A 25,659-nucleotide genomic window follows, 5' to 3' on the forward strand; every position below is an offset into this window, starting at 1 on the left:
TAGAAGAGAAGACCAGATAGTCCTCCTTTCATAAAGTGGTGCTATGTGGTAGCTTTTATTTTCCTCCTTTGTTTGAACAGAACAAAGAAAATAATCCCTTTGAAATTAAGAAATTGGCGCCTGGGTGGAAGGTGGTAATTGGTCTGTTTCAAAAGGATCAGCACAGCAGACCTGTGAACAAATCTTTCTGCAGACAAGCCCAAGGGATGGTGGTTCTTACTGGGCATGGGGCTGCTGGTTGGCCTCCTCTGGTCTGGCTTCTAGCTGCCAAAATGTTCCTCATCCCGTGGTTTGCAAAGACTCCCAACAGCCAAATAAACTGATACCGGCATGTGCCTTGAGGACCTTGCTGGGCACTGTCTCTCTGAGCTTCCTGTCCATTGGCAGGGTGGGGGTGTTACATTCAAGAAGCTCCTTGCCTGCCACTGGAAAGCTTCAGTTTTCAGTTCCAGTGGCAGCTAGATGAGACTATTGCCTGCTTTCAGGGGAACATTGTCTCTCCGCTGAAAGGTGGCCAGGTAACACAGTTTTGTTTCTTTACAGTGGCTCTGAGAAAGGAAGTAGTGTGACAGAAACACCAGTGATCAAAAAGCATAATGGACTGCATCTCACACTCCCGGATGCTCATGATGCTGACTCTGGTGAGGAAACAAGATTTGTGCTTTCCTGTCGTAAAGTCATGCTTTTGTGAGAGAGGAATGTTTTATTTTCTCCAGTGAGGGCAGGGGGGCTGGTGGTCAGGAGGTCCCTATCAGTCTCCAGGGCCATCTCTGCTGCACAATGTGTCACTGTGGTTTGTCTGTACCTTGGCTTCCCCATGCATAAAACAAAGAGATGAGTTCCTGCTTTCTTTTACAAAGCTCTCTGAGATGAGCATGAAAGGTATTAGATGGGAGTTCACTATACTTCTGCAAGAAATTTATAATTCAGTCCTTTTTTTTTCCTCCCCTCCCCCAATTTAGTCCTTTTTAGATGTCCTGATCAAGCCAGCTATTATTGTGGTTTTGGAAAGCTGAGTGGGAGTGTCAATTCCTATTAGAGAGTGATTTGCTTTGGGATTTGTACATAAACCTTGTGCTGCTTTATTATATGGTAAATACACATTCACAGTAACAGATATAGTCAGATGGAAATAACTGAGACATCAAAGCTAATCTTGGCAGGAAGGGGAAAGGCAGCTTTCAGAGTGCTGCTGACTTGTGATTTTATCATAAGTCTCGTGATATTTGGTGCTTCCTTTAAAACCTTAACTCTCAAAATCAGATGATTATGTGAGAAACTTGCCTTTTAACTTGGAAGTTTTTTTAGGGAAGCAACTTTCTACCCTTTCTATCCTTGTGGATGTAGAAGAAACACTTGCAAAAAAATGAACCTTACAGACTCAGGAATTGGACAAGAATATGAAAGCTTGTTTAACTGTTAGCTTCTTTTAAAATAAGTCTCATGCTTTGGGGCTAGGGAATTAGGGTTTGTCTGAGTTTTAACCATGAACATTTGGAATTGGTAAAACTGAAGTCACATGCTCAGCATATGTGGCTGAGATGGAGGACAAGTTCTTATGTGTTAAGTATGTGACTTGTATTAAATTATGTGTGTTTAAAACCCATTTACACCCACCAATGGTTAAGAAGCATTGCAAGGTTAGGTCTTGAGCATACAAACATTCAAATATCAAAACATTATTCAGTGTGTCTGCTCTTCTGTTTGTAGTGTTAAACCCCTAGGGTCTATATTTATGACATTATAATCTTACTGGTTCTATACACACATATTTATGTAATTTTTAATCTGTTTATTCCATTTCCCTTTTATTACCCTTTGCTGAGGCGAGTCTCTGTATTTTGTCATTTTTCTCATTGTTTATATGGCAGCGTTCTATAGTCTTTGGCTTAATTAAAGAGAACAGGCCAAATTCAGCACAGATAGATAAAGAAGATACAGTAAATTAGTATGTGCTGTTTGGCATATTAAAAATTATCTGGAAAAGGGAGTTGATATGACATGAAAGTTTCCTAGTGATACAAAATCATTTAGGATAGTCGTCACTTGACAGTAATTGTGAAGATTTGTGAAATATATCCTATCATCCCTGATGCTGGGCAGTAAAATGGACTTTCAGTTTCAGTGAATATATGAAAATGGTTTGGAAAACACTGTAGGTAGTTTCCAGAATCCATCAGCCACTAGGCATTACTAGGAATGCAATAAAAACCAAAAAATACTGTTTGTCACAGTACTTCAGATATCTATCCAATTCCTACTCTGCTTGGTGCCTAGACGGTAGGGCTGAGCCTGGACTGATTCCTGCCCCTTCAGCTCTAGCTGGTGCTTAATGGTATGTGAAAGGAATTCTGGGTGTGGATCCCATGATCTTCTGGAGATCCCTTACCTTGCTTTGTAATTGTCTGGAGAAAGGAGTGTGGCCAGGTTTGGGCTACATGCACTTCACAGCCATGTTTTGAGATTTTGAGACCAAATTGTCAACAGCAGAGCCTGTAATATTTTGATATGCTGGTGTGCTGCCATTCTAAGACCTCACTCCTGCCTCCTGCTTTCTCCTCTGCTGCAGACCTGCAGCACCTCCTCCAGAGTCACAGCAAAGCTCAGGCATGTTTGGTCTCTATGTAGTGCCCTCCTCAAAAAGAACCTGGGTTGGGTACCTGTTCCAGCCTGCTCATAGCCCAGTTCTAGCACCCAGCATGCAGTGGAGCAGCTGTAGTTCAGAAAGTGCTGTATGCCATGGTACTGCCTGCCAGAAAGAGCAAATTAATGTAAAGTACAAACTTTAAACCAGCTTTTCACACATACATAAAGTGATTTGCACGGAATGCAGTTTAGTTTTAGCCAAGAAATTTATTCCTTCTCCACTTCGAGAATCTAGGTTTCCATGCTAACGTGGTTGCACCCACAATGGATGTAAGGATGGGGCTTGTACTGAAATTACACCATCCACCTTAGCGCAGGACTGGCACTGGCTGATTTCAGCAAGGGTCTGTGGCTCGCTGCTCTGCAGGCTCTAGGTGCTGCCGTTCTCCATCTGCAGAAATGAGGCAACTGAGTCTGTTGCCCTGGTTGGGAGCCTCTTTGAAGACAGTAGGAGGTGAGAGTGGAGAGTACAGCTCTAGCCCCTCTCACCCTTGTGCCTTCCCAGAGCTGCGGCTGTGGCTGGCTGCTTTGAAGGAGGGAGGAGGTCTGATTTTTTTTGCATCATTCTGGAACAGGCTCTGGTTTCCATCGTGAAATCCACGGAGAGTGCAGCAGTATCGCTGTAATGCACAGGCACTCTGTGATCTCTGGGCTCATCACTAAAGGGGGGATTACTGCGGCCAGGTTTGACACTGGCCTCTCCCTCAGTTAGACCACAATGAGATTATTTGCTCTGCCAGAATTTCAGGTTTGCTGCCAGGAAGATTAATTCCTCTTTATTTTCTTCATCTTCTCTTAACAGAAGCAGTGTTCCTAACTAAATTCATTGATACCAGTCAGCTGCCTTGCTGTTTCATTCTTTTTCGGATTTAGTCTTATCTTATAATGCTCTTGCCTGAAGTGATTTAGACTAGGGAATTCTGTGTTTCTTATAAGCCTAGTAAATCTACTGAGGTACATTTCTATTTTGATAGCAGTTTTTTCGTAGATGCAAAATATTAAACGTGGTCCTTCTTGGTCTTATATCAACCCTAGAACAGTGCTTTAAAATTATTTAGATATATTTTGTATGGGTTATATGCAGGGCTCATTGTGACAAAATCAATTCTGTTATTTTTATGATTTCCTTCCAAAATGTGTGGAGGGCTTTACTGTAAAATGTGAATTTTATATTCTGTGTAGTGGAGCTGTTAAAAAGAGAAAGAGACTGCACTAAAATAACAAATTGATGTGATGTCTTCTTATGCCAACATTTGCATGTATTTTGAGGCATGACATTAAAGTTCTGTGAGACAGGTTTTGTGGTTTGGTTTTTTTTTTAGCATATAAAGATCTACATTTCTTTAGGAAGAGATATTTTATAATGAGACATTCAGAAACCTTTTTTTAATGTTTGAAGTTTTTCTGGCTCCCCCTGCTGTCACGACCCAGACTGGACAGACCAGGGTGTCGTGTTTAATTTGAAATTTCCTTGGACTAAATTAAGGTGAAACGACACCAAATGATCAGTTAAAGATTTTATTTATGACAGAAGCAAACTGAACTGGGGAGGCATGGTAGTAGGTAGCAGGGTTTCTCACAACAGCAACTGGCATAAGACTACTTCTGTAAACTGTGTAACCCAGGGTCACCATATACATCAATTCAGGGAATAAAGAGATCCCTCCCATTGAGTCACGAGGTTCAGAGCAGACTCCCTTGCTTTCCAGACTCCTCCTCAGAGAAGGGTCTAGGCGCGGCTGGATCCACTCTTAGTCTCAGACTTGGTCAACAGTTTATATCTTGAAACGGATGAGGTGTAGGGATTGTGGAAAAGGAAAAGGAAAGAGAGAAGACGACAGTGAGAGAAAAGGGAAGACAGAAAAATTTCACCGGTCCTGGGTCCAGCATTGGTTCAGTCAGCCGAGGGGTCCAGTTGCGGTGGACTTGCGTGCCTGGGGATTCAGTTTGTGTCTTTTTATCATCCTTGCCCCTTCTTCTGGCGGGCACCCAAACTCCTGAGGTTAATGAGCAGTTTGTGAGCCTTTGGGCTTGGGGGTCATTTGTGGAGTAACTTCTCCTTCCCTGCAGACATGGCCATTGTTTGATCTTTGTATCAGAACAGGGAGCTGCACACCCTCCAGCACGCCCTCCCCCTCCTGTTGCTGATGTCTGAGCTGATGGGCTTTTCATTGCTGTGCAGTGTTCATCTTTAAGCAGAATTTGCCCCACCACAATGTTTGAGATATTAACTCTTTCAGTCTCTCACACCTGCCATGCTGAGGTCAGAGTGATACTGGTACAATACTTGCCTATGTCCTCTCTCGGGAGACAGCGTGTGTTAGAGGTATACTCTATTCCGGCTCCAGTAGCTTTCAGCCCACCCCCAGGGTGACCATATTGCCTGAGGTTCAGAGCTGTGACTGACCCTCTTTCAGTCCAGAAGGGCCAGGCTGGCAAAGACCTTCACCTACAGAGTTTATTTGGGCAGACAAGCTTTAAGGAGCGTTCCTGTGAGCGGTCCAGCAGAGATGGGTACGAACAGCAGTAGCAAACATGCAGGTATGGGCTGGGATGGAGAGAGCCTTTTCATCTGGTGTGTGTTTGTCTAGAACAAGGACCATATCTGTGTCTGAGGCTGGGCACGGATGGGAAGGGATTGGATGGTCTCTGCCTAGTGTGGTTTGCTTTCTTGTGTAGGCTGAAATGGAAAAGAAAGTAAACATCAAAGGACTGCAATGCCAAAGGCTGTTTAATGCTGTAAATTGCTAAGTGACTTGGGTTCCCTTTTTATGGCTGTGCAAATTGAAGCCCACAGCACTGGGCAAGATCAGTCTCAAATTGCAGGCTTTCCCCTTCTGGCAACTTCTGGCTAATGAAGAGAAGAAGAGGAGCAACTAACTGGAGTTCCTTTGAGTGCAACTAGCTCATAGTGATATTCCTGTAAAGCCTGCTTTGTGAGGGAAGGATGCTTTAGTAGATCCTAAGTGGCTGTTCAGCCTCACAGCAGCATGTGAACCTCTCCAAAACGCACAAAGGTGCCTTACAATGACATGGTCTCCTTGGGTTGACTTGGAAGGAAAAGAGCATTTCCCCGAGCTCTGTGAGGATGTGAATAAAACACCAGCCCATCTGCCCACCTAATACAATCAGACGAGCATTACATACTGGTGCTTGCAAGCACAGCTCCAGAAAGCCTCTCTGAAAGAGGGCGGTCTTGGCAGAGAAAGGTAATATTGAAAGTTGCTTTCAAAGCATGCTAACATGATCAGGAGTGCTAATATAAGAATCTGGTTAGGCTGACTGCAAAATCCCCAAAGCCCATGTACTTTTTTCCAAGTTTGCCCGTCTAGAAGGCGGGAGGTCTGCCCTAACTTCAAAGTGCTCCTAATAACATCACTAGCTGTTCACATGGCCATTTTCTTGTTGCCTCTGCACTGCAAAGAAGCTGTCTGTTGGATGGCTGGGGGTGAGCGCCTGGTAGTTTTCCCTGTGTTAAACAACTCTTAGAGTTTCAGTGAAATTTCTCACAGATGGAGGTAGGGATGGAAGAGAGGAGTGTGAATGGGCCAGGCAGAGGGAGGAATCCCATGCAGTGAAACAGGCTGAAGATGGATCTGTTAAATAAACTGTTAAATATAATAAATTCTCCGTGCAAAGCAGAATGGCTTTTACCCTACCATTAAAGCCATAATTGCTACATTACTGCACTGTCATCTCATGGAACATTAGATCAGTAATGTCTTTGAAAATATATAGGAATTTAAGAAATGCATCTAGGAAGAGCACATTTGCATTTTCCAAGGGAGCCATGGGAGGTGCTTGTGCTGCAGGGATGTTTTGAAGTTCTCCTGCTTAAAATTAATGACATTAGTTAGTGGTGAGATAATGGGACAAATATTTCCCATAGCAGTTTTAGGCTTAAGAGTTGCACTTGCGACCTCTCCCTAACCATGACGCTCTCAGGGGCAGGCAGCACTGCCTCGGCATAGGTAAAAGCTGTAGGCCGTATCCTGCCCCGCACCACAAAGGTGTCTTTGGGAAGGAACGTGGGCCAGAAATGTGCCTCCCCTTGCACCTGGCCGAAGGCTGGCTCCCAGCTCAGCGTTCAAAGGAGTGCCAGCCAGGGGACCATGCTGCTCTGCCTGTCGGCGCCCTGGCCCCGGATGATGGTCTGCTGGTGAGGAGGTGTGGTTTAGCAACCCTCTCTTCAGCACGCTCCAGCTGGAAAAGCATGCTATCCCTCTCAGAGAGATCACTTAATGCATATGCCCCGTGACAGGTTTTTTGCCCTTCTGTCCCTTCCCTTGCCCAGAGCCATCCCAGCTTCTCTGAGTACCTGTTCCTAGGCTCTGCTGCTCCCTCAGGGTGGCTGCGGTGAGAGAAAGTGGGATTTTAGCTCCGGGATCTTGTGGTCTACAAGGTCAGCCTGTAAGGATAGATCGAAGGGTAATGCTAATCAGCGCAAGTGCTTCAGTCACAGCAGCTCTCCAGAGAAAGAGCTTATCAACCTTAAAGTCACATTAAACATATGTATATTAAAATATTTATTTCCCAAAGCTTTACAAAGCCAACTCTGAAATCTCATTTTGTAGCTTCTTATTTTGTTACCATCCTATTGGTACCCCTCTGAGAGGTTGCCTCACCAGTATAATCCCACCAGCTGTACTGGAGAAGATGGTATCTGCCCATGCATTCTTCTTTGGACTAGCTTTTGATGTCATGTTTTGTCCCGGAGACGTGGGCACCAAATATTTTATTCTTGCATAAATGTTAAAGTGCATACTAAAGGTTAATATAGTCAAAGCACTGAGCTCTCTGCTCCCCAAGGTTAAATGAAAAACCACGCTGCCTCTAAACCAGTAGAACAGTATTGATGTTACCTTGAAATGTGTGTGCTGTGTGAATGGGGCCAAGCTACTCTAGTGCTGTACTAAGATTTTACATTATTGGGCCATATTTTGTAATTGTGTGGTGACAGTGTGCTTATAAAACAGGTTACTAATATGCATTCATGGGAAATATTTGATGGTAGAGCTCTGCTTTCCAAATGAGCAAAATACGGTTGCTTCTTTGATGAATGCTAAGCAGACCTTTATAAAATTACTGTTTCTTAATTCGCTTGTTAGAGCTGCAGCCCTTGGGTAATTTAATAGGGTTTTTTCAGTAAATTAACCTTTTATAAAACATGGTTCTCCAGTTGATCATGCCAGAACTCAGTGGCGTTCTTATTACAAAAAACTGATGCAGTGAGTGGAGAATCAGACCTGCTGCCTTAATGAGTCAAAGAAATATCCCAAAGAAGTATAAAATGCATTATTGTTCTTGTTTGTTTGGTCCATAGGATCACAGCGAGCCTCTTCCCTTGCTGCATCAAGACTGGAACAAGCCATGTCCGAAATAACTATGCAGAGCAGTGCAATGAAGCAAGGACCTATGCAGCTGTGGACAGCTCTTGAACAAATTTGGCTACAAGCTGGTAAGTCCTGGACCACCTGGAGTTCCTTTTTCCCTCCAGTCATGAAAGAGATGACATAAGTGTTGATGGAGTAGTTGAAATCAGTAGTTGAAAATTGCCTTATTTCAGCAGAAAATCTACCTGTCTATCCCAGCCGGTTTTTGAAATACCACTTATTTGATTCAATATAACAAAAAAAATACTGGAGTAGTGCGATTTTTCAGCTCACCTCTATTTTTCCATAACACACAGAAAACTTCAGTCATCACTAAAATATGCTTTTAAAAGAAGAGAGTAGATTGTTCTTCAATAATAAATGGTAGTTGGTAGGGACAATTATTTGCATTCTTTTCCTATGTATTTCCCTGTATTAAGACTGGGCAAACCATGTATTAAATGTTATTTAGACTGGGAACTTTCCAATCTTTGCTGAGGTTTAACTGAAAATTATTTAAAAAAGCAAGTCCTCCACTCATTTTATCCCTGATTGTTTGAATCTCCCAAGGACTTGTAGGTTGCATGTCCGTTCAAGACACTCATGCAGAGATGCTACAGCAGAGCACATAAAGGGAAAAGAGAACAGCGAGAAGGAACTCTACCCAGAGGCAATCTCCAAACTTATGAGAGGGTTTTATGTAGGCCATTTGGTGAGGAACAGAGTTGCCCAGCACATTCCGCATTTTGCACTCCAACATTTCAGGACTGATATAAAGAGTTCTGACCCTGCAGTTTTGCTTTTAAGTGACACAGCTTGTCTTCCACAACTGGGCCTATGGTTGCGCACCTGAAATTACATTTGAGTGCTGTGATTGCTTCTTAGATGTCTCTGCTACCATTTGCAATGAAAAAGCGGAGTCCACTGGAACCTTGCTGATAATTTGCTATTCTGTATGCAGGAGAACCTTTCAAATTCTCATTTAGCTAATCTGTACAATTAACAATTCTCACATAAAACCTGGCAGTCTCACCCTACTTCTCAGCAAAGATTTTTATAGCTGTTTTTGTGGGCCATTTCCTACCAATTAGACTTCAGTTCTGGTACAAAATATGTGACATTCTTTTTGTTACAATTTGACTATTAAAGAACAAAAGAAGTTACCTTATGGAACGCATCATCCTTTAAGTTAATCACATGTGTTCACTTAATGGTTTGTGTGTATGTAAATTTCAGTGATGTGCTGTGGGCTTCAAAATCACTAGCAAGATTTTGCTTTATTCAGTTTATGGTCCTGATCTAAGGCTGCAGAGGAGGCTGGTGGGGAGCAAAAAAACCCAGAGTTTATTGTGATGACAAGTCAGGTGTCTGTTGTCCATCATCCTGCAGATAGCTCTAGGCAGTTTACATTTTTGCTGCTGTGTGAAAAGACAAAAGCAATAGTGACCTAGCTGTGAATTGCTACGATTACTTTTCAGTGTAAATTGAGTGCCTTTCTCAAAGGTGTTAATTCTTTTAGATAGAATTTATTTTTGTAAGCTGTAACTTTTCTGTCCTATCATTTTTTAAATCTTTTTTTTTTTCTTGCTTACTTTTAACTGGACTTGAATCAGGATTGATATTCTGAAAATACATACTGTTACTGCTTTGTAATTTCATTACTGAAGTCAGTTATTGTTATGGATGCAGCTTAATGGGCTCTTGGTGAGGTACTGCCCATTGTCTTCTCACAGTAGTGTGGAAGTCACTGCATTCTGGTATCCTGAGGAATGAGGAGAGGTGCAGGTATTTTGGGGTAGTCTTTACTCTCTGTGGAGAAGGGGACAGCACCTGAATAATTAGAGGAGCTCTTTGAAGTGGGTCAGATCTTACACTGGGCTTAGTGAGTGGAATAGTCCAAAAGGGCATCACTGATCCTCTGTACTAGAATCTTTCTGTCATGGTTTAACCCCAGTCAGCAACTAAGCACCACGCAGCCGCTCACTCGCTTCCCCCCAACCCAGTGGGAAGGGGGAGAAAATCGGGAAAAGAAGTAAAACTCGTGGGTTAAGATAAGAGTGGTTTAATAGAACAGAAAAGAAGAAATTAATAATGATAATGATAACACTAATAAAATGACAATAGTAATAATAAAAGGATTAGAATATACAAGTGATGCACAATGCAATTGTTCACCACCTGCCGATCGACGCCCAGTTAGTCCCGGAGCATCGATCCCCCCACTCCCCCCAGTTTATATACTAGATGTGATGTCACATGGTATGGAATACCCCGTTGGCCATGTTGGGTCACCTGCCCTGGCTGTGTCACCTCCCAACTTCTTGTGTCCCTCCAGCTTTCTCGCTGGCCGGCCATCAGATGCTGAAAAATCTTGACTTTAGTCTAAACACTACTTAGCAACAACTGAAAACATCAGCATTATCAACATTCTTCTCATACCTAACTCAAAAACATAGTACTGTACCAGCTACTAGGAGGACAATTAACTCTATCCCAGCTGAAACCAGGACACTTTCCCATCTGGAAGGAGGGAAAAGGAGGAACAGGTATAGTCGTAAGAAGTCGATAACTTCCAAAATAGAGATATTTCATAAACAACAAATTAAACAGAAACATGTAGTTAAAAACAGTTGAGGTAGTCACATGCTTTTGCGTTACAACTCACCCCAAAATTAACAGCTGTGGAAAGCCACAGGTGATTAGCGTAACATTCTGACACCTGCGTCCCAAGTCCCTTCACATTCATGAAAGAGCTGCACCAGTATGCTGTAGATTTCTATCAGGTTTAGCTTGGACTTGTCCTTTTTCAGTCAATGACTCATCTTGTGACTCTAGGCAAGTTGCCTAACTTTTTCATACCTCAGTGTCCTATCTCTAAAGGGAAAAAATGTTAATCTGCCTTTGGGAAATGAGTCGTGTATTGTTGGTTTTGTTGTCACTAACACTTTAACCTTTTTAACGTGAATCACAAATCTCTAGATAAAATTATTATAATTTCCTAAGCTCATACTACAGTAAAGTTATAACAATGCATCTGTCCTTTTCAGGCACTAACCGGACGCAGTTGGCTATGTCTCTCTGTGTGGGTATGGATTTAGAGTGCCAGGCTGCAATTGTGTCTGGGTTCCGTTAGAGCCTTTACAGTTCCCATGCCTCTTCACATCCCAAGGCATGAAAAGTAATGGTACCAACCGACTGGTCCGTTAAAGCTTTCTGCACTTAGATTGGAAAGAGGTGTACAAAACCAGCTATCCCACAGCTATGTGAGGCTGTTCTTTCATCCCTCCAGCGGCCAGGCCAGGCCACAAAGCCAGCACATACACTTGCAAAAGAGACCATTAGTGGGTGGTAGCTATCAGATGGTGCTTACATAGGGGAATGCTTACTGTATAATAGTCCACCTGCAGCTCCAGTAGGAGTTCCTGCCTTGTGCAGAAGCATTCTCAGTCCATCCGAGCTGGAGAGCCCTTGCGCTCCTAACTGGTCTCACAATTAGCGCATGAGAATATGTGCATTCCTTTAACAATGGCTGAATTCGAGACTGTGAACCCTGTGCAAATAGTTAATCTCTCTTGTGCTGTGATAAAGATACTTATCTCACGCATAAGAGGGCATAGACTTAGTGTTTTTATCTGTAACTTTTCTGGGTTTATGACCAGCACAGTTATGTAGGGAAGACAATAAAGCAGCAGCTTTGGAAGTGCAGCTTCTAACTCCAAATGTGCTGCACTACAATGGATGCTGGACCTTGTCTTTCCCTGCAGCAATGCTTAGTCCACTTTGGCAAGCTAATTTTTTGTAGCTTCCTGTAAGCAACCAAAGAGCTGCTTGATGGATCTGTGGTCTCTAGGAAGAGTCCTCTTCTTCTTTTTCACACATCCAAATAAAACTGTGAATTCTCACTGTTAATGTTATGTCCAGCCATCTCTTGTAGGACCAGCTGGGAGTACAGTCATCTGCAGCAGGGAACTTAGCACATTTCTTCAGTGGGCTTCCATATATTCCTGTTTTCCCTGCAGGTAGTCACAATTAGCTTTGGAAGAGTACGAGGTCTGCTGTCTCCAAAGACTAGAGAGGTGGTCCACTCCCTGCAGCAGGCATGCTTGGAATACTAATAAGCATACTCTGTTTTCAAGTGTTCTGCAGCCGTGTTAACATGGCTTGTCTGGTCCCTTTTAACAATCCCCAACCCCCCACCCCACCCCACCCCAACCCCCGTCTTCTTGAAATGTAATGGCTTCTTAAAAGGAGAGAGTCATCTCATTAGGCTTTAAAATTAAAAAGCCTAAACATTATTCTTGGCCCCAAGTCTGAGAAACGGCTCATTTCAGGGAGTACTCAGGAAGGGTGTGTGCTAGGTGGTGCAGCTCTAGGAGAGGTGGTCTTTATGTGATCCATATGCTAATTTCTCCTCTTTGTTGTTCTTTTCATGACTGAGAGCTTGAATTCAACTTTGAGAGAAGAGAAGGAACTTTGGTGGCATTGGTAAAGCTTGTTAACTCCTTCTGCCTCTTGTTGCAGGAAAAGCTGTAAGAGGAATCCTAGAGATTACTGGTGATAATACTGTTTGTGTTACCAAGAGAAATGCCTGACCTAGGAACTATTTCTACCCCTTATTTCCTTTTTAAAATCATGCCAGTACTCCTCCCTTCTATTTAGAAAATACAGTCATGCTGTTTGGCTAAGGAAAATGTACTTGAAATGGTTCGAATTTATGACCAAAATTTACCTTCATTCGAGATTTTTATAACATCACTTTTGACCCAGACAGCAAAGCATGTCAGTACTGAAAAGAAATAGTTTTAATAGTTTTAAGCTCTTTGGGTAACTGGAGTGATTTCTTATCTGAAGTATGTGTGATTATATTTCCAGGCAGTAATAACCTTATGCTCTATTTACGCAGAGCTTTTTAGAATGCTGCAAGCCAGTTTTAATAAGACTTCTAATATTCCAGCTCCTGTTGCTATATTATTTTAAGCTTTACTTTTAACAACAATGTCCACTTTGTTTGTCTTTACTAGTACTTTATATCTGACAATTTAGCTTCTTGACTAACCCAGTACTTTACCAAATATGGCCACTCACAGCAAAGTAGGTCTGGTAATATGATCTAAGACTGGCTAAATGCCTGCTAAGCACAGTCTGCAAACCTCACCAGGTAGACCTAAGACTAATTTAAAGGAGTATTTAAAGAAAAATTACTAGGATAACTATTCCATGTACTCACAGTGGGGCTGGAGCGGGCTACCTGCTGGCTCAGTAACGTGCTGAAGTTTACCCTAGGGAAAAAAATATTATAATGAACATGCCATGAACTAGAAATGTAAAGAGAGCCAGTTCAGCAGAGAGCAGTGAGCTAATGGAAAAACATCTGCTCCCTTGAGTTATGTACAGCAGGAACTTTTTTTCCTTGCCCCTTCACAAAACGGTTGTGATTTATTTATTTTATTCCGTATGGGCCAATTCCTGGGAAAAAGCTGTGTTAGAGGAGATGGGCTTTGTTCCACGAGAACATGTCGTCGGGGCCGGTGGGCTGTAATCTTCAACCCCGGCTGGCCCGTGGCCGCACAGCCGCACTGCCGGCACCCTGGCAGCAGCCAAGGGCACAGCCGGGCCCGCCCCTCCTGCCCCTCAGCTCATCCAGCACAGCTTCTATTTGCACAGCTTGCACACGGGTATTTAAATGATTTTCCTTCCTGACACTTTTAGCAATCCTAAGCCCCCTCAAGTTACTAGCACTGATATTAAAGGTGTTTGGGATACATCTTTACTGACATTGCCAGAATAGCTGGGATCAGATACAGTCTCATGATGCAGCACTGGTTGTTGAAGCAATTCTAATATTCTTCTTTCTTTTTTAAAAGTGCTTTCAAATTTTAGAATTTCAAATTTAGAACTTCCCTATTCCCTGAGTTCTTCAGCTCCATAAGCACTGCTGATTTTTGTGGCTCTTTACAGTGACACAAAGCAGTATGAAAAGCTGGAGCCTGGCAAGGGGGGGCAGGAGGGAGTCCTTTATTACACAGCTGTTACTGAGGAGAATAAAGGTGTACTGCAAAGATGGCTGCCCTGCAGTGTTTACTTACTAGGAGGGATTAGGAACACTTCACACTAGAGATAGAAATAGTAAAGTAAGTTGATTTTGTCCCCTTTGAAATGGTACTAGTGAAGTTAAGAAGCCAGGAGTGGTTCTGCTAAGCTTCCTGGTTTAGCAACCTCTGTCCTAGGCTTTTCTTGTGCAGGCTAAGGATCACCAAATTCCCCATTTCTCTTCATCTGAATGTCCTCAGGGGGATACCAGGTGTTGATCTACACTCTCCAGCTTGGTTTATTTTATTTTCTATCAACAATGAATTTCAAAAGTCAAAAGGAGTCTTGGCCTTATACCAGTACTGGGCATTTTGGATTGCGTCCCCCATTCTTGAGGCTTCTGGATATTTCTCATTGCTGGAGCAGGATGTGAAACTTCGTGGACTGATAATTCGTTGGCATGGGCGTTCTTCAAAGAGCACATGCCATTTCTTGAAATCCGGGACATGCAAACAAGCACGTGTGTGGTGAACACTCGCTTGTGAAGGAAACAGGCAGCAGCTAGCAAAGCTCTTTGTTAAGCAGTCTGTAGATCCTTTGCCAAGAGATTGAGAAGAACCTGTTGCACTGCCAGTGGTACCCAGAGAATGACAGAGGGTACCAAATACTAGCATTTCCTCAGCTGCTCAGTAAGTTTTGGGCAAGTGATAATGTGTACACAGTCATGAAGAAGGAAGCAGGGCATGTATTCATACCAGAGACAGAAGATACGAATTTATACTTGACTGGGCTGGAATATGAAGACTTAGAAGTCCTTTCTTTGACTATAGCCAGTAATACATGTTTTGAGAGAGGGTACAAGAAAACCCAAAAGGTGCCCTTCCAACGGAAGGCATTTTTATGTCACCCGTATCAGTGGTGGTCTTACTGCCTAAAGATGGTGGCTTGCTTCTCCCAGCTGGGAAAGAGCTGTTTCCTCACTAGTGAGCAGGGCCCCACTTCACATAAAGGAACCAGCTATCTTGTAGTATTTCAAGTAATGTTTTGACTGTGCCATTTAGTGTAGAAGGTGGCTTGTGGTAGCTCTGTGTCTTCCAGAAGCTTTCACTCTAATGCTGCATTTGTAAATAAAGCAGCTTAGTGGCCATTTCAGCCCCTCAGAGACCCGAAGCCTGGAAATTTAAAGAGGGTCCCTGGACTCCAGTTAACTGCCAGTTTGCATGCAAGGACAGCTTTTGAGGATGTAAATCTGTTGCCTCATTCAGAAGAGCAAGTGGCCGAGCTCAAGTGGATGGGAACACATGGCAGTTTCTATTCTTCATTTCTGTATCAAAGGCTTGCATCAAATGCAATTATTGCAGTCAGGATATGGCTTGAGGAACCTTCCATCTAATCTGCCCGTGAATTGTCAAGCTACTGTGTGCAGGGTGGTGTCATAACATGGAACAATGACTAAATGTCACCTGCCAGAAAGGAAGGGTGGGACAACGCAATGACACACTTTGTCACAGTAATAGCTCTGTATTCACTGCTGAAGGCCGAGCTGTCTCAGAGGAGTGGGTCTTTCCAGCTGGCTAAGGGCTGCTGCAGTAACAAGCATTAATAGCTCCTGAAGGCAGATGATGTGGATCAGAAATCACCTCCCTACACATCCTCACGGGTACTCTCACCTTCTTAGTGTGAAGGGCTGTTCTCCACTGTACCATCCTGCTGGGCATCTGGCTGCATTGTGCTGGCCATGTCCCTGTGCAGTAGCATTTTTGGGGTGGACAAGAGTAGACAAGTGCTTTAGAACTGGCGGGCACACACAGCCGAGTGATGTGGAGCAGTCTACTTGTGGGAATTAAGTGCTCTGTCTTGGGTGACACCAAATGTGATTTGCAAGGAATGAAGTTTTAACTCTTGGGTTGTTCACATTGCAGAAATACATTTCAAATCTGTTTGATTTTTTGGCTAGAATTACAGCTGTTGCTGCTTCTGTCGTGACAAGCACAATCACTCTTGATACTGCTTTGAAACACTTAGGAAATGGGGAACAGAGTTAGTGTTCAAGGTGATGGCAAGCAACTCCGTTCCTCAGACTAGCGCTGTGATGCAGACATGGCTAGATTACACTGTTGTTACCCCTCTGATGGACTCCCTAACAGAGCTCTGTCAAATTGTTTATCTTGGAGACAAAAAAGGAGCCTGACTGTAGGAGACCTGGCTTTGTCAGTGTTCTGGGAAGTGCTCTTGGTCTGTGCGTTTGTTACTGGTCTTTGGAGAGCAAGCAGATGATATGCATCTCAAAATTCTCACTTGATTAAGGATCTTCACTGTAGATGAGCTTAAATGCTAGCAGAAACAGCTGGGAGAACTAGGAGCTCATGTTAGGAGCTAATGATAATCTGAATGGAGATGTGTGCTGCTCTCAGAGACTGGGCCCAGCATTAAGACTGGTGTATCAGTGGAAGTCTAGTTGCAAGTCAAGACAAAGGAGGCCATAGCCACAAGAGGAGACAACAGGTATTTTGAAGAACAGCAGAGTAGGCTGGACAGTACTGCAAGAGAGCACAGATGGGAAGCATAATGTGGATATGAGAAAGAAATGAATCATGCTAGGCTGGACCTTGGAGTCAGTTGGATAGCTGCTCGTTGTCTCAGTGGGTGCAGGCTCAAGCTTCAATTAGTGAATGAAAAGAGACAGTGCACAATTCATCCTGTCTTTGCCCATCCACGCAGTGCACTGTCTCAGCCTGTACCTACAGGTAACAATGCTGAAATATTTCCTAATAATCGTTCACACTCAGTTTCTAGCATTACTCCAGAGAGGCTAATAGAGGAGGTGGTATATCCAGGATGATCATCTCTCTTTGCTCAGTAGCATTCAGAGAGCTTTTGGTCGTACTTAGTTCAAAACAGAATGTAAATTTGTGTAAGTTTTTATGAAGATGGTATTAAGTGAGAGAGAGCAAGGAAGCTTGCAAACATGGCCTTTAGATTCAAAGCTGCGAAGGGTGTCAGTACCAAGAATGATGTAGTCCAATAGTTGGAGGTTCATAAATGGTTTCCCTGAAGCATTGAACCTTTCACAGGGCAAGGATTACAGGTCTTCTGTACCTGTGTGAGGCTAAGGAGATACCCTCTGCTTTGGAGTGGAATTGGGTACCACATCTGTATAACAGAACTTTCTTGTGAGGGCTGCTAATTTGGTCAGATGTTTATTTACAGCATGATTAGGTGATATAAGGAGATAATGCTGAATAATCCAGTGGACAGGAAGCTGCTACGCAGGTAACGCAAAGGCAGGTGTTTCAGTACCTTCAGTACCATTGAGGAGGCAGTAGTTTTACCATGATAAATTTAATGAATCCTTGTTTTTTGGATTTGATTTCTTCCTCTAGCTGTTTTTTTAATTCCATGTTGCATAAGGGTGTCTTGTTAATCTGTAAATAAAATAAGTATGTAATAGAAGTGAAAAATGAGTTTACAGAAAGCACATTTTAATGCAGGCCTAAACTATTTCCCTTGATGTCTATTTTTAGCTGGATGGGTGCACTCCTTTTCTTTCATAACCCAAAGGCACCTCTCATTCTTTTTTATGCAAATTAGGCCTCCCACACCATTAAATCATTTTTTATTGACTATTGCGCCTGCAAAGAAGTGGACTGAACTTTAATATGCTACATTACCATACCATAAAATTTGTAGATCTTATTTAGATTCTGTGTTGCTGCACTTCCTCTAAATAATTGTTATTACTGAAGAAGATTTACAGGCACCATTGAAAGAAAGAGTAAGTACTCTCCATTTTGTATGCATTAAAACACTGGCTGTGCATGATTTCACATCTAAACCCCCTTGCTCCCAATTCTTTTCTGAAGTGAAACAAGTCACATTATGCTGTTAGTTGCTAATAGAGGTTTTAATATGGCAGTATCCAGAACTTCTGCTGACTTCAAACAGTGCCAGGATTTCACCCCTTCTTTTGTGCTGCTAAGTTTGTGCTAACTTTGCAAATGAAGTGTTTATCTTCAGGCTGTGAATTGTCACTTTGCACATCCCCATCCTCATTACTGCCACATGCACCGCCGTCAGCTGCTATGCAGCACTTGGCAGGAAAATGCTCTGTTCCTTGGGAAGTGCAAGTAAAAGATTGTCCTCCCACAAACTTTTGAATAAGGGTGTCCACATAATCAGCTTGACAAGGTACATGGCCTTGCTTTCTCTTATTATAGATAGCTGCAGCCTCTTGGAGCCAAGGGAAGGGATGCATGCTGAGATTTTATAATAATTAACCAGAGAGAAATGTATATGAGTCACTCTTAAAGAGTATAGCTCTTACCAAGAAACTAATGTTTTGCTCATGTTGACAGCCTTGGAGAATGATATTTATCTGTAGCACAACCTAGGGACGGCTAAGAAATATTCGAGCACTTTCTCGATGTCTCACCCTTCTTCTAGGACTACTTCAGAAGTGGAAGGGTGTTCAGCCATGCTATCATTTCAGTACACAATCATTTACAGTGCGCCAGTAGAAGGGCTATTTGTGGTCCCAGTCTCATGTCACATAGGCCAAGGAGGAGCTTTTCCATGGTCAGGCAGGACTGCCTTTGAGATGCTCTTCTGCTCACTTTTATGCAGCAAGCTCCATGTCAGTATGCCAATTCCCCCCAGTCATCTGGGTCTCCCAGTATTTTGAAACTGGCAGAGTTTCAGAGCTATTTAGGAGGAATTTTTAGGCTAATTTCCCCCCCCACAGAGACTTCCTGAGAATATTCATTACCTTTAAAAGTCAGGGCATTTAAGGTTGTGTCTAATTTCAGAATGATTTATCTAAATCTGGAGCCTGAATTAGGCATTTCAAATTGGACTCTTGAATTGTCAATACTTAACTGCATTACCACATCAGTTAAAAAAAAAAAAAAAGAGAGACTTTGAGCTTTTGCAGTGATAACGTGTAGAACACAAACAGGTTATGGACCAAAGAGCAATGGCTGCTGTATGAAGAAAGAGAATTATTTTATACACATACATGCATACATCTCTCTCTCTCTCTAAAAACACAGTTTCACTTTTCAGTTACGTGTGGCAGTGAAAACTGGGTATCGCTCTTGAAGCATTTTGCAAGGATTTAATGCATAATAAATCTAAAATTAGAATAGACTATTTCACTTGGAAGGAACCTACAATGATCATCTAGTCCAACACAACGATCATCTAGTCCAATGATGATCTAGTCCAAATCCTAAGAAATGTTCAAGATTAACCATGAGATATGTTATAGAATTTGTTTAACATGAGAAATTATTTGATTAACGAATTGACAGTCAAGCACATTAGTATGCCTCTTACATTGTTTTTTTTCCTAAGAAAACCACTAAGATAGCTGCTGATAGCTGAAGAAAGTAAAGGACTGAGCATCTCTTCCAAGAGCTCTCTTTTGTTTTTCTGTAGAGTATGTATAAGGAAGTAAATGTGTGAATACACAATATAAATAAGTCTCTATGATAAAAGCCTTTTGACTTTAATAGTCTCTGAAAAGTTAAGAGACAGCCGTCTCATAAACTAGACAAATAAGCAGAGAGAAACACTTCCAATCATCTTTTAAATTGTGGAAGTACTCTTTTAAGTAAGTTACCTGATGTCCAGCTCAGTCAGATGTATCTTATTACTCTGACACATTTAAAGTTCTCAGTACACAGTGACGGCCTATTCTGTTCTTTTTTTCCCCAGATTATTTGGAAATACATATGATGGCTCCAAGAGGCTACCAGTCCTGCTTCCTTAGGGCTCTGTTCAGCACTGTTTACATTCCTGATTGAGGAATCCTTAAGGCCGTCCTCTGTCAGGACAACACCTAAAGATGTCCATGAACATCTGCATAGAGCCCTTAGCATTGAAAAAAGATCCATTCAGTGAATCCACTTGTGATAATAAGCAGTAACCATAGTAGTAAGCAGTGTGCAGGATCATAGCCTCATGTTTTAATATGCTTAGGGGAGATGATATGTAATTAATGTGAAGAAAGGTCTCTGACTTATTTCAACTAATGGTAGGGTGTTTTTTGGTTTTTGGTTTTTTTTTGTTTGTTTTTTTTTTTTAGCTGAACTCTTCATGGAACAACAGCATCTCAAAGAAGCAAGCTTTTGTATCCAGGAGGCAGCTAGTCTTTTCCCCACATCTCATGCTGTACTGTACATGCGTGGGAAGCTTGCAGAGATGAAAGGCAATTTGGAGGAGGCTAGGCAATTGTATGATGAAGCACTTACAGTGAATCCAGCTGGAGTGGAAATTATGCACAGCCTGGTGAGTTTGCAGGGGCTCAGCTCCATTATAGTATTTATGTTCCTGATTAGCTGTAATAAGAGGGGAGAGGGCTCATGGTTGCTCTGGATGCCATTGTCTTCCTAATCCTAAGAGCAAGTGACTGTTCCAAGAATAAATTGGGTAGCATAAACCTCTATTTTAAGACTGGATTGAATGTTTTAACTAATTAGGACTTGTGTCAAAGTTAAATATTTTAATTGACAAAGGCTGATAGTTTTGGAAGTCAATTCACTGCTTTGTTGCTTTTCCTACTAACTGTTATGCATTTCAAATAAGCAGTGCTCTGATGTTTTAAAAATTTGAACTAAGTAACTATAAAGTATAGATATATGGGGGGGGTAAACCTTGGGCTGGAATCTTATGTCTACTCAAATCAAGATAAAGTATGAGTTTACGATAAAATTAATGTTGTTGTCTTAAACTGTGGCTTAGCTCCAACCTTGTGTAGGGGCAGTGACTCTGCATTTATGGGATTTTTGGTAACATTCCTATCCAGCAAGTATTTTTGCTGTTGCAGCATCCCCAAAACAAACTTATTTGCAGACACAGGGCCTAGAGCTTAATAATAATAATAATACAGGGAGCTTTGTGGAAGACCAAAACCCACTTCTCTTATGAAATCAGAACAGTTAATTTTATTTCATCAATGACATATCTTGTAAACTTTGCCCTTACTAGGTCTCTCTGGGATTTTAGATGTCTTTCTTGACTAATTTAATTTTTACAGGAATTCTATATCCATGTGACCGCTTTGTGTCTTTGCTAGCAGATTTGTATTTCCTGGTATAAATTTGGTCCTGATGAGGTTTGCAGGCAACTCCAAAACTGAAGGGGTATCAGTGCACAAGAGGAGAAACATAAAGTGAAGCTGTAACTGAGAAAAAATAGTAGAACCTGCAGGCAAGGGGTGAGATATATGGTAATAATGAATGTTCAGTACAAAACCAGCAAATGAAGAGCTGGTGCATATGTCAGGAGAAGGTTACAAAACAGCTATGCTCATATCAGGCTTATATGGGGCAATAATATTACTTTGTTGCTGTGATCCAACCTTTACAAAATCAGTTGGTAAAAACCTGGCAAAATAGAATGACGTTGTTTTCTCAGTGTCATGATTTCAGACAAGTCACTGGTATCAAAGCAGCCATCAAGTTAGATGCCAACATGATACTAACAGCTTTCATTTTTGTCCTATTTTATGGGCAGAACCACATAGCGTGTCTTCCCATTTCAGTTGCTTGCAATTATCTGAAACTATAGTAATTTGGAATAAAAATTTCTGAGACGCATATCTGCTTTGGCCCAGTTTACTTTGGAAAATGTCACCCAACATGGTCTGAAAATGGGGCTAAAGAAGAGACTTTAAAGGCTTCTGTGACATCTTCTTTACTGTGCTTTAGTGTCTCCAGGTTTTGTCAGGAATGGGTAGTCTTTGTAACATATGAACATGCTTTTTACCATCCCTAAGAAAATCCCTCCTAGGTTATCCAAGTTATAACCTTTTAAAAACACATTTTATACATGCTTAGTAAATAGGTATTTCTGAAACCTCTGAGGAGCCTATGAATGCTCATTCCCCTCAAACCCCAGTAAGGTCTGTAATCTCTTAGTCAAGAGATGGAAGTAAAATTTAGGAGAGGTGAAAAAGACAGTGAGATGGGGAATTTGGGGGCAGAGACTCCATCCATAAGCAAGTAGGGAAGAGGAAGGGTAAACTCAATAACAAAGTGAGAGAAATAAGGACAGATAGAAAATAAGATAAGATGGGTAACACTGGATAAGACTGGATAGGTAAGAAGAATGAGACTGGGTTAAGGAACCAGGCGGAGACACTTGGGTTGAGGGGTGGGCCTGTTGGAAAGGATGAATCAAAGGGGTTGGTCTTATGAGAGAGATAAAGGAATGTGAATCTGTAAAAGTACTTCCACTCCATAGCCTTCAGTCTCCTTAAAATTCTGTATCTTCCCATTCTGGTGCCAGCAAATATCAGTGAAAATCACTTGCTTAAGCACATGCCTCATCTCCTTCAGCTTGGCTATGCTGGCAGCCTGTTAGCTAAGATAGCAAAAGTCTGGTCTATCCCTGCTGATATAAATCATGGCAGTAGTTACAGGATACCACATAATGGCATTCCTTTGTATGCTTTTCCAAAAGCTAGGAAATTGCACATAACAAGTTAGAAGCATCTCATAAGCACTACAGAAAAGCCTGTAAAGAAATTAATCATTCTGCCTTCAGAACAGGGCTGTAATAATGTGCAGTAAACAAGGCTTCTAGGGCTATGCATCAAATAAAAAGGGCAAAAATAAAATATTGAATGGCTGCTAGCTAAGTGATTTTGTCCTGTGTACTGAATGAGACAGTGTCCCTGTGGAGAACTTAAGACTGGGTTTATGCAACTGAGGATATAATGTAACAAGTGGTAAATTCTGCATCTCCTCCAGGCCATCAGAAGAAGACTGGATGCCTTTCTGAAATGTATGTATTAGCCAAGCTGTACCATTATTAAAAATACAAGGTCTAGAGCACAGTACGTTCAGTCCCCTACCAGAGGGAAATCTATGTCTTAGATTATGCAAGAGGCCAAACTAGATTATCAGCTAGTTCCAAGTGGCTTGAAACTATGCAAGACACATGCAGGCAGCTGAAATTAAATTCACACATGCTGTTTCAGTGCTAGACTCCCCAAACATTTGAGCAGATAGTTTTCCCACTGTAGTAATACTGTTGTGGATGTGTAATAATTTAAGGAAAAAGGGTCTGGTTATGAGAATTACTGTTTGACTTAGTGCAATTGCCATCCAACTGACCTAGTCCACTGTAAGGGAAAACTCTGCTGTAGACAGTGCCAATTCTCCCTGGTGTATCAGCATCAATTATCACAGTAGTCATGTCTCTTCCCCTGGGCTCTCAGAACTGGGTTGTCAGAGCTATATTTGGAAAATTCCAACCTGAAGAGTGTTGCTGGCTTTAAATGAAGGGCACAGATCTAGCAATGAATGAGTCCATCGGGTGTCAATAACTTCACTTTTACACAGGATAGAGTCACTACCATAATAAATGCAAGCTCTTTCTCTGCGTAGCTGAAAATGGCTGTGTTTTACTGGGACTGTAGGGTGTTTACAATAGCTGTCAAATCAGTGTGCTTTACATATAAAGCACATTGCTGCATGGAAGAGCAGCACCGTACAGCAGGACTGCAGTGCTGAGTGCATCTGTTGAGGTGGGTAGCACGCTCTGCTGCATCGCAGGGTCTGTTGGCACTTGGCGTCTGATACTGTGGATAGGAAACCACAGGCACATTGAAAATACCACATAGTTTTGTGCTGCTTCTTGCTAGCACTTGCAGTTTGTAAGTGATGCCACAGGATCCTTAAGCCTGTATTAAGAATCCACCAACGGCCTTTACAAAGTAAATATTACTGGCTAATACCTAATCTAAGGAAGCACATTTGTTGAGGACTTCTGTTTTCATTTGGAAAAAACACATAGAATCAATATTTGGGGCTATTGGGATCATACTTCTGTACCAAAGTACTCCTGGTGAGGTGTGGAGCTACTCCTTTGGTTGAACAACTGTTTGCTGTCAGAAACAATTAGCTTGGCTTGGCCTGTAGAAACTGTACATACTGTAAGACCACAGCTCTCTTTAGGAAATAGGACTTGCTAGGGTTTTTTTTTCCACACTTCTGATTCTGTCTCTCACGTTTCTGTCTTCCCGCCCTTTACTAGAACAGCCCTGTTCTTTTCTTCTTCCCTTTCACAGGCTCCTTCAGGGGCTTGCTTGCAAAGATCATAGAGCACTTCTCCCAGGGGGGCTGATGGAGTTTCCACTGAGTATGTATCTTCACTGGTCCAGAAACAAGAGCTTAGCCTATATCACCTTGTCTTACACTGTGACTAGTCAGCCATGCCAGATGCTAATCTCTGACAGCACATTTCTAAACCAAATAACTATGGCTTACTTCTTTCATTATGTACCAAATCTGGTTATATAACATCATGATACACACAGCTCTGGGATGGTGATAACAAAACTGATGCATGCCCAACCAAGTCAGAAAATATAAGCCGGGGCAGATGACACCTCCTTGTAAAGCGATAATACAAATCCACCTACCTGTATGTCACTAGAGAAAGACATTGAAATTTGCTAGTTCCCAGCCACAGTGCATTCAGTACCATTCTCCCTTTTGATTCAGAGGAGGAGAAAATCAATGCCAGCATGTTGGATTTGAGTCCTAAAGCTCTGAATGTACTATCACAAGATAAACTAAAAACATACTGAGATACTCAGAAGACTCCTGCCCAGCATGCATCTCATAGCACTTTGTCGCGTTAGAGCAATTCTCAACATGTTTTAGTTCAGGGAAGAAGAGAATCATGTATTTAAAAGGGAAAGAAATGGGCACCCTTATCTCCGTCACTGTGCCAGTTTTAATGAAAACAACAAAAAAATACCATCAAAACAAAGAAAAAAAATTCCCTTGACTCATCCTTGAGTCTCATTGATTGCAGTGGAAGATTGTAATGACTCCTCACTTCTCTTGAAGGCTGGGGCAAGGATGATAAGGTTGTTATCAGAATGCCATGTAGCTGTCTGCACTGCATCATCCCTATGCTTGATAGTGAGACAAAGTGAAATACATATTGGGTTTTCTTTGATGAGTTTTTGTGAAGGTTAAAATGGAAAGCAGTCCTCATAATGTATTTCTGTGTTCTGCTGTGACCACATAAATGGGTGGAAAACATAACCTAGTGAAAATGTATTTGATTTGTTCCATAATCAAGTCAAATAGAATATACAGGTAACACTGGTTGTTCTTATCATGAGAATTCTGCTTTTTCTTAGAGAGACTGTCATCTGCACCACAAAACATGAGATCGGCAGCCATGCAGAAAGGGCTTTACAGTCATATAGTACATGCCAACTGAAGTTGGAAAAACAAGCTTCCCACTCACCCGAGTTTAAGTCGCCTAAGCTGAGCCAACAAATTGACTGCAGGCTGTTTTGTGACCCTTGTTTTCTGTGATTAGTGTAGATTTTGGCCTTTCCCGAGGAAGGCCTGGTTATTTTTTGGAGAACTTCCTGTGGTAAGTGCAGTTTGGGAGGTATCAGCCACATAGTAGAAGCACAGAATTGTGGGAACATATTTAGCTAACGGTCACAAGAGCATTCCAGACGCCTTTAGAAGGCCTTGAACAGAATAAACAAGAAGACAAAAATAAGAAAGATACCAATTAGAAGAACACAGGTGCGCATTCCATGATAAAGGGAACTTGGCACAAAGAACCTCAATTC

At 42.0% G+C, this 25,659-nt stretch overlaps 1 protein-coding gene across 8 annotated transcripts in view; it reads left to right on the forward strand.

Moving 5' to 3' along the window:
- TTC7A (tetratricopeptide repeat domain 7A) overlaps positions 1–25,659 on the forward strand; it is a 185,641-nt gene that overhangs the window by 125,510 nt on the left and 34,472 nt on the right. For 7 of the 8 annotated variants that reach the window (XM_030036155.1, XM_030036156.1, XM_030036158.2 and 4 more), the window contains 3 exons: positions 544–641; positions 7,970–8,104; positions 20,134–20,336. In XM_030036155.1, coding sequence (XP_029892015.1) covers positions 544–641; positions 7,970–8,104; positions 20,134–20,336 — 436 coding nt within the window. The remainder of the gene's footprint in view (positions 1–543; positions 642–7,969; positions 8,105–20,133; positions 20,337–25,659) is intronic. The other variant, XM_030036159.1, reaches the window with a different exon arrangement.

This window comes from Aquila chrysaetos, chromosome 13, assembly GCF_900496995.4.
Source record: "Aquila chrysaetos chrysaetos chromosome 13, bAquChr1.4, whole genome shotgun sequence".
Taxonomy (NCBI): Eukaryota; Metazoa; Chordata; class Aves; order Accipitriformes; family Accipitridae; genus Aquila; species Aquila chrysaetos.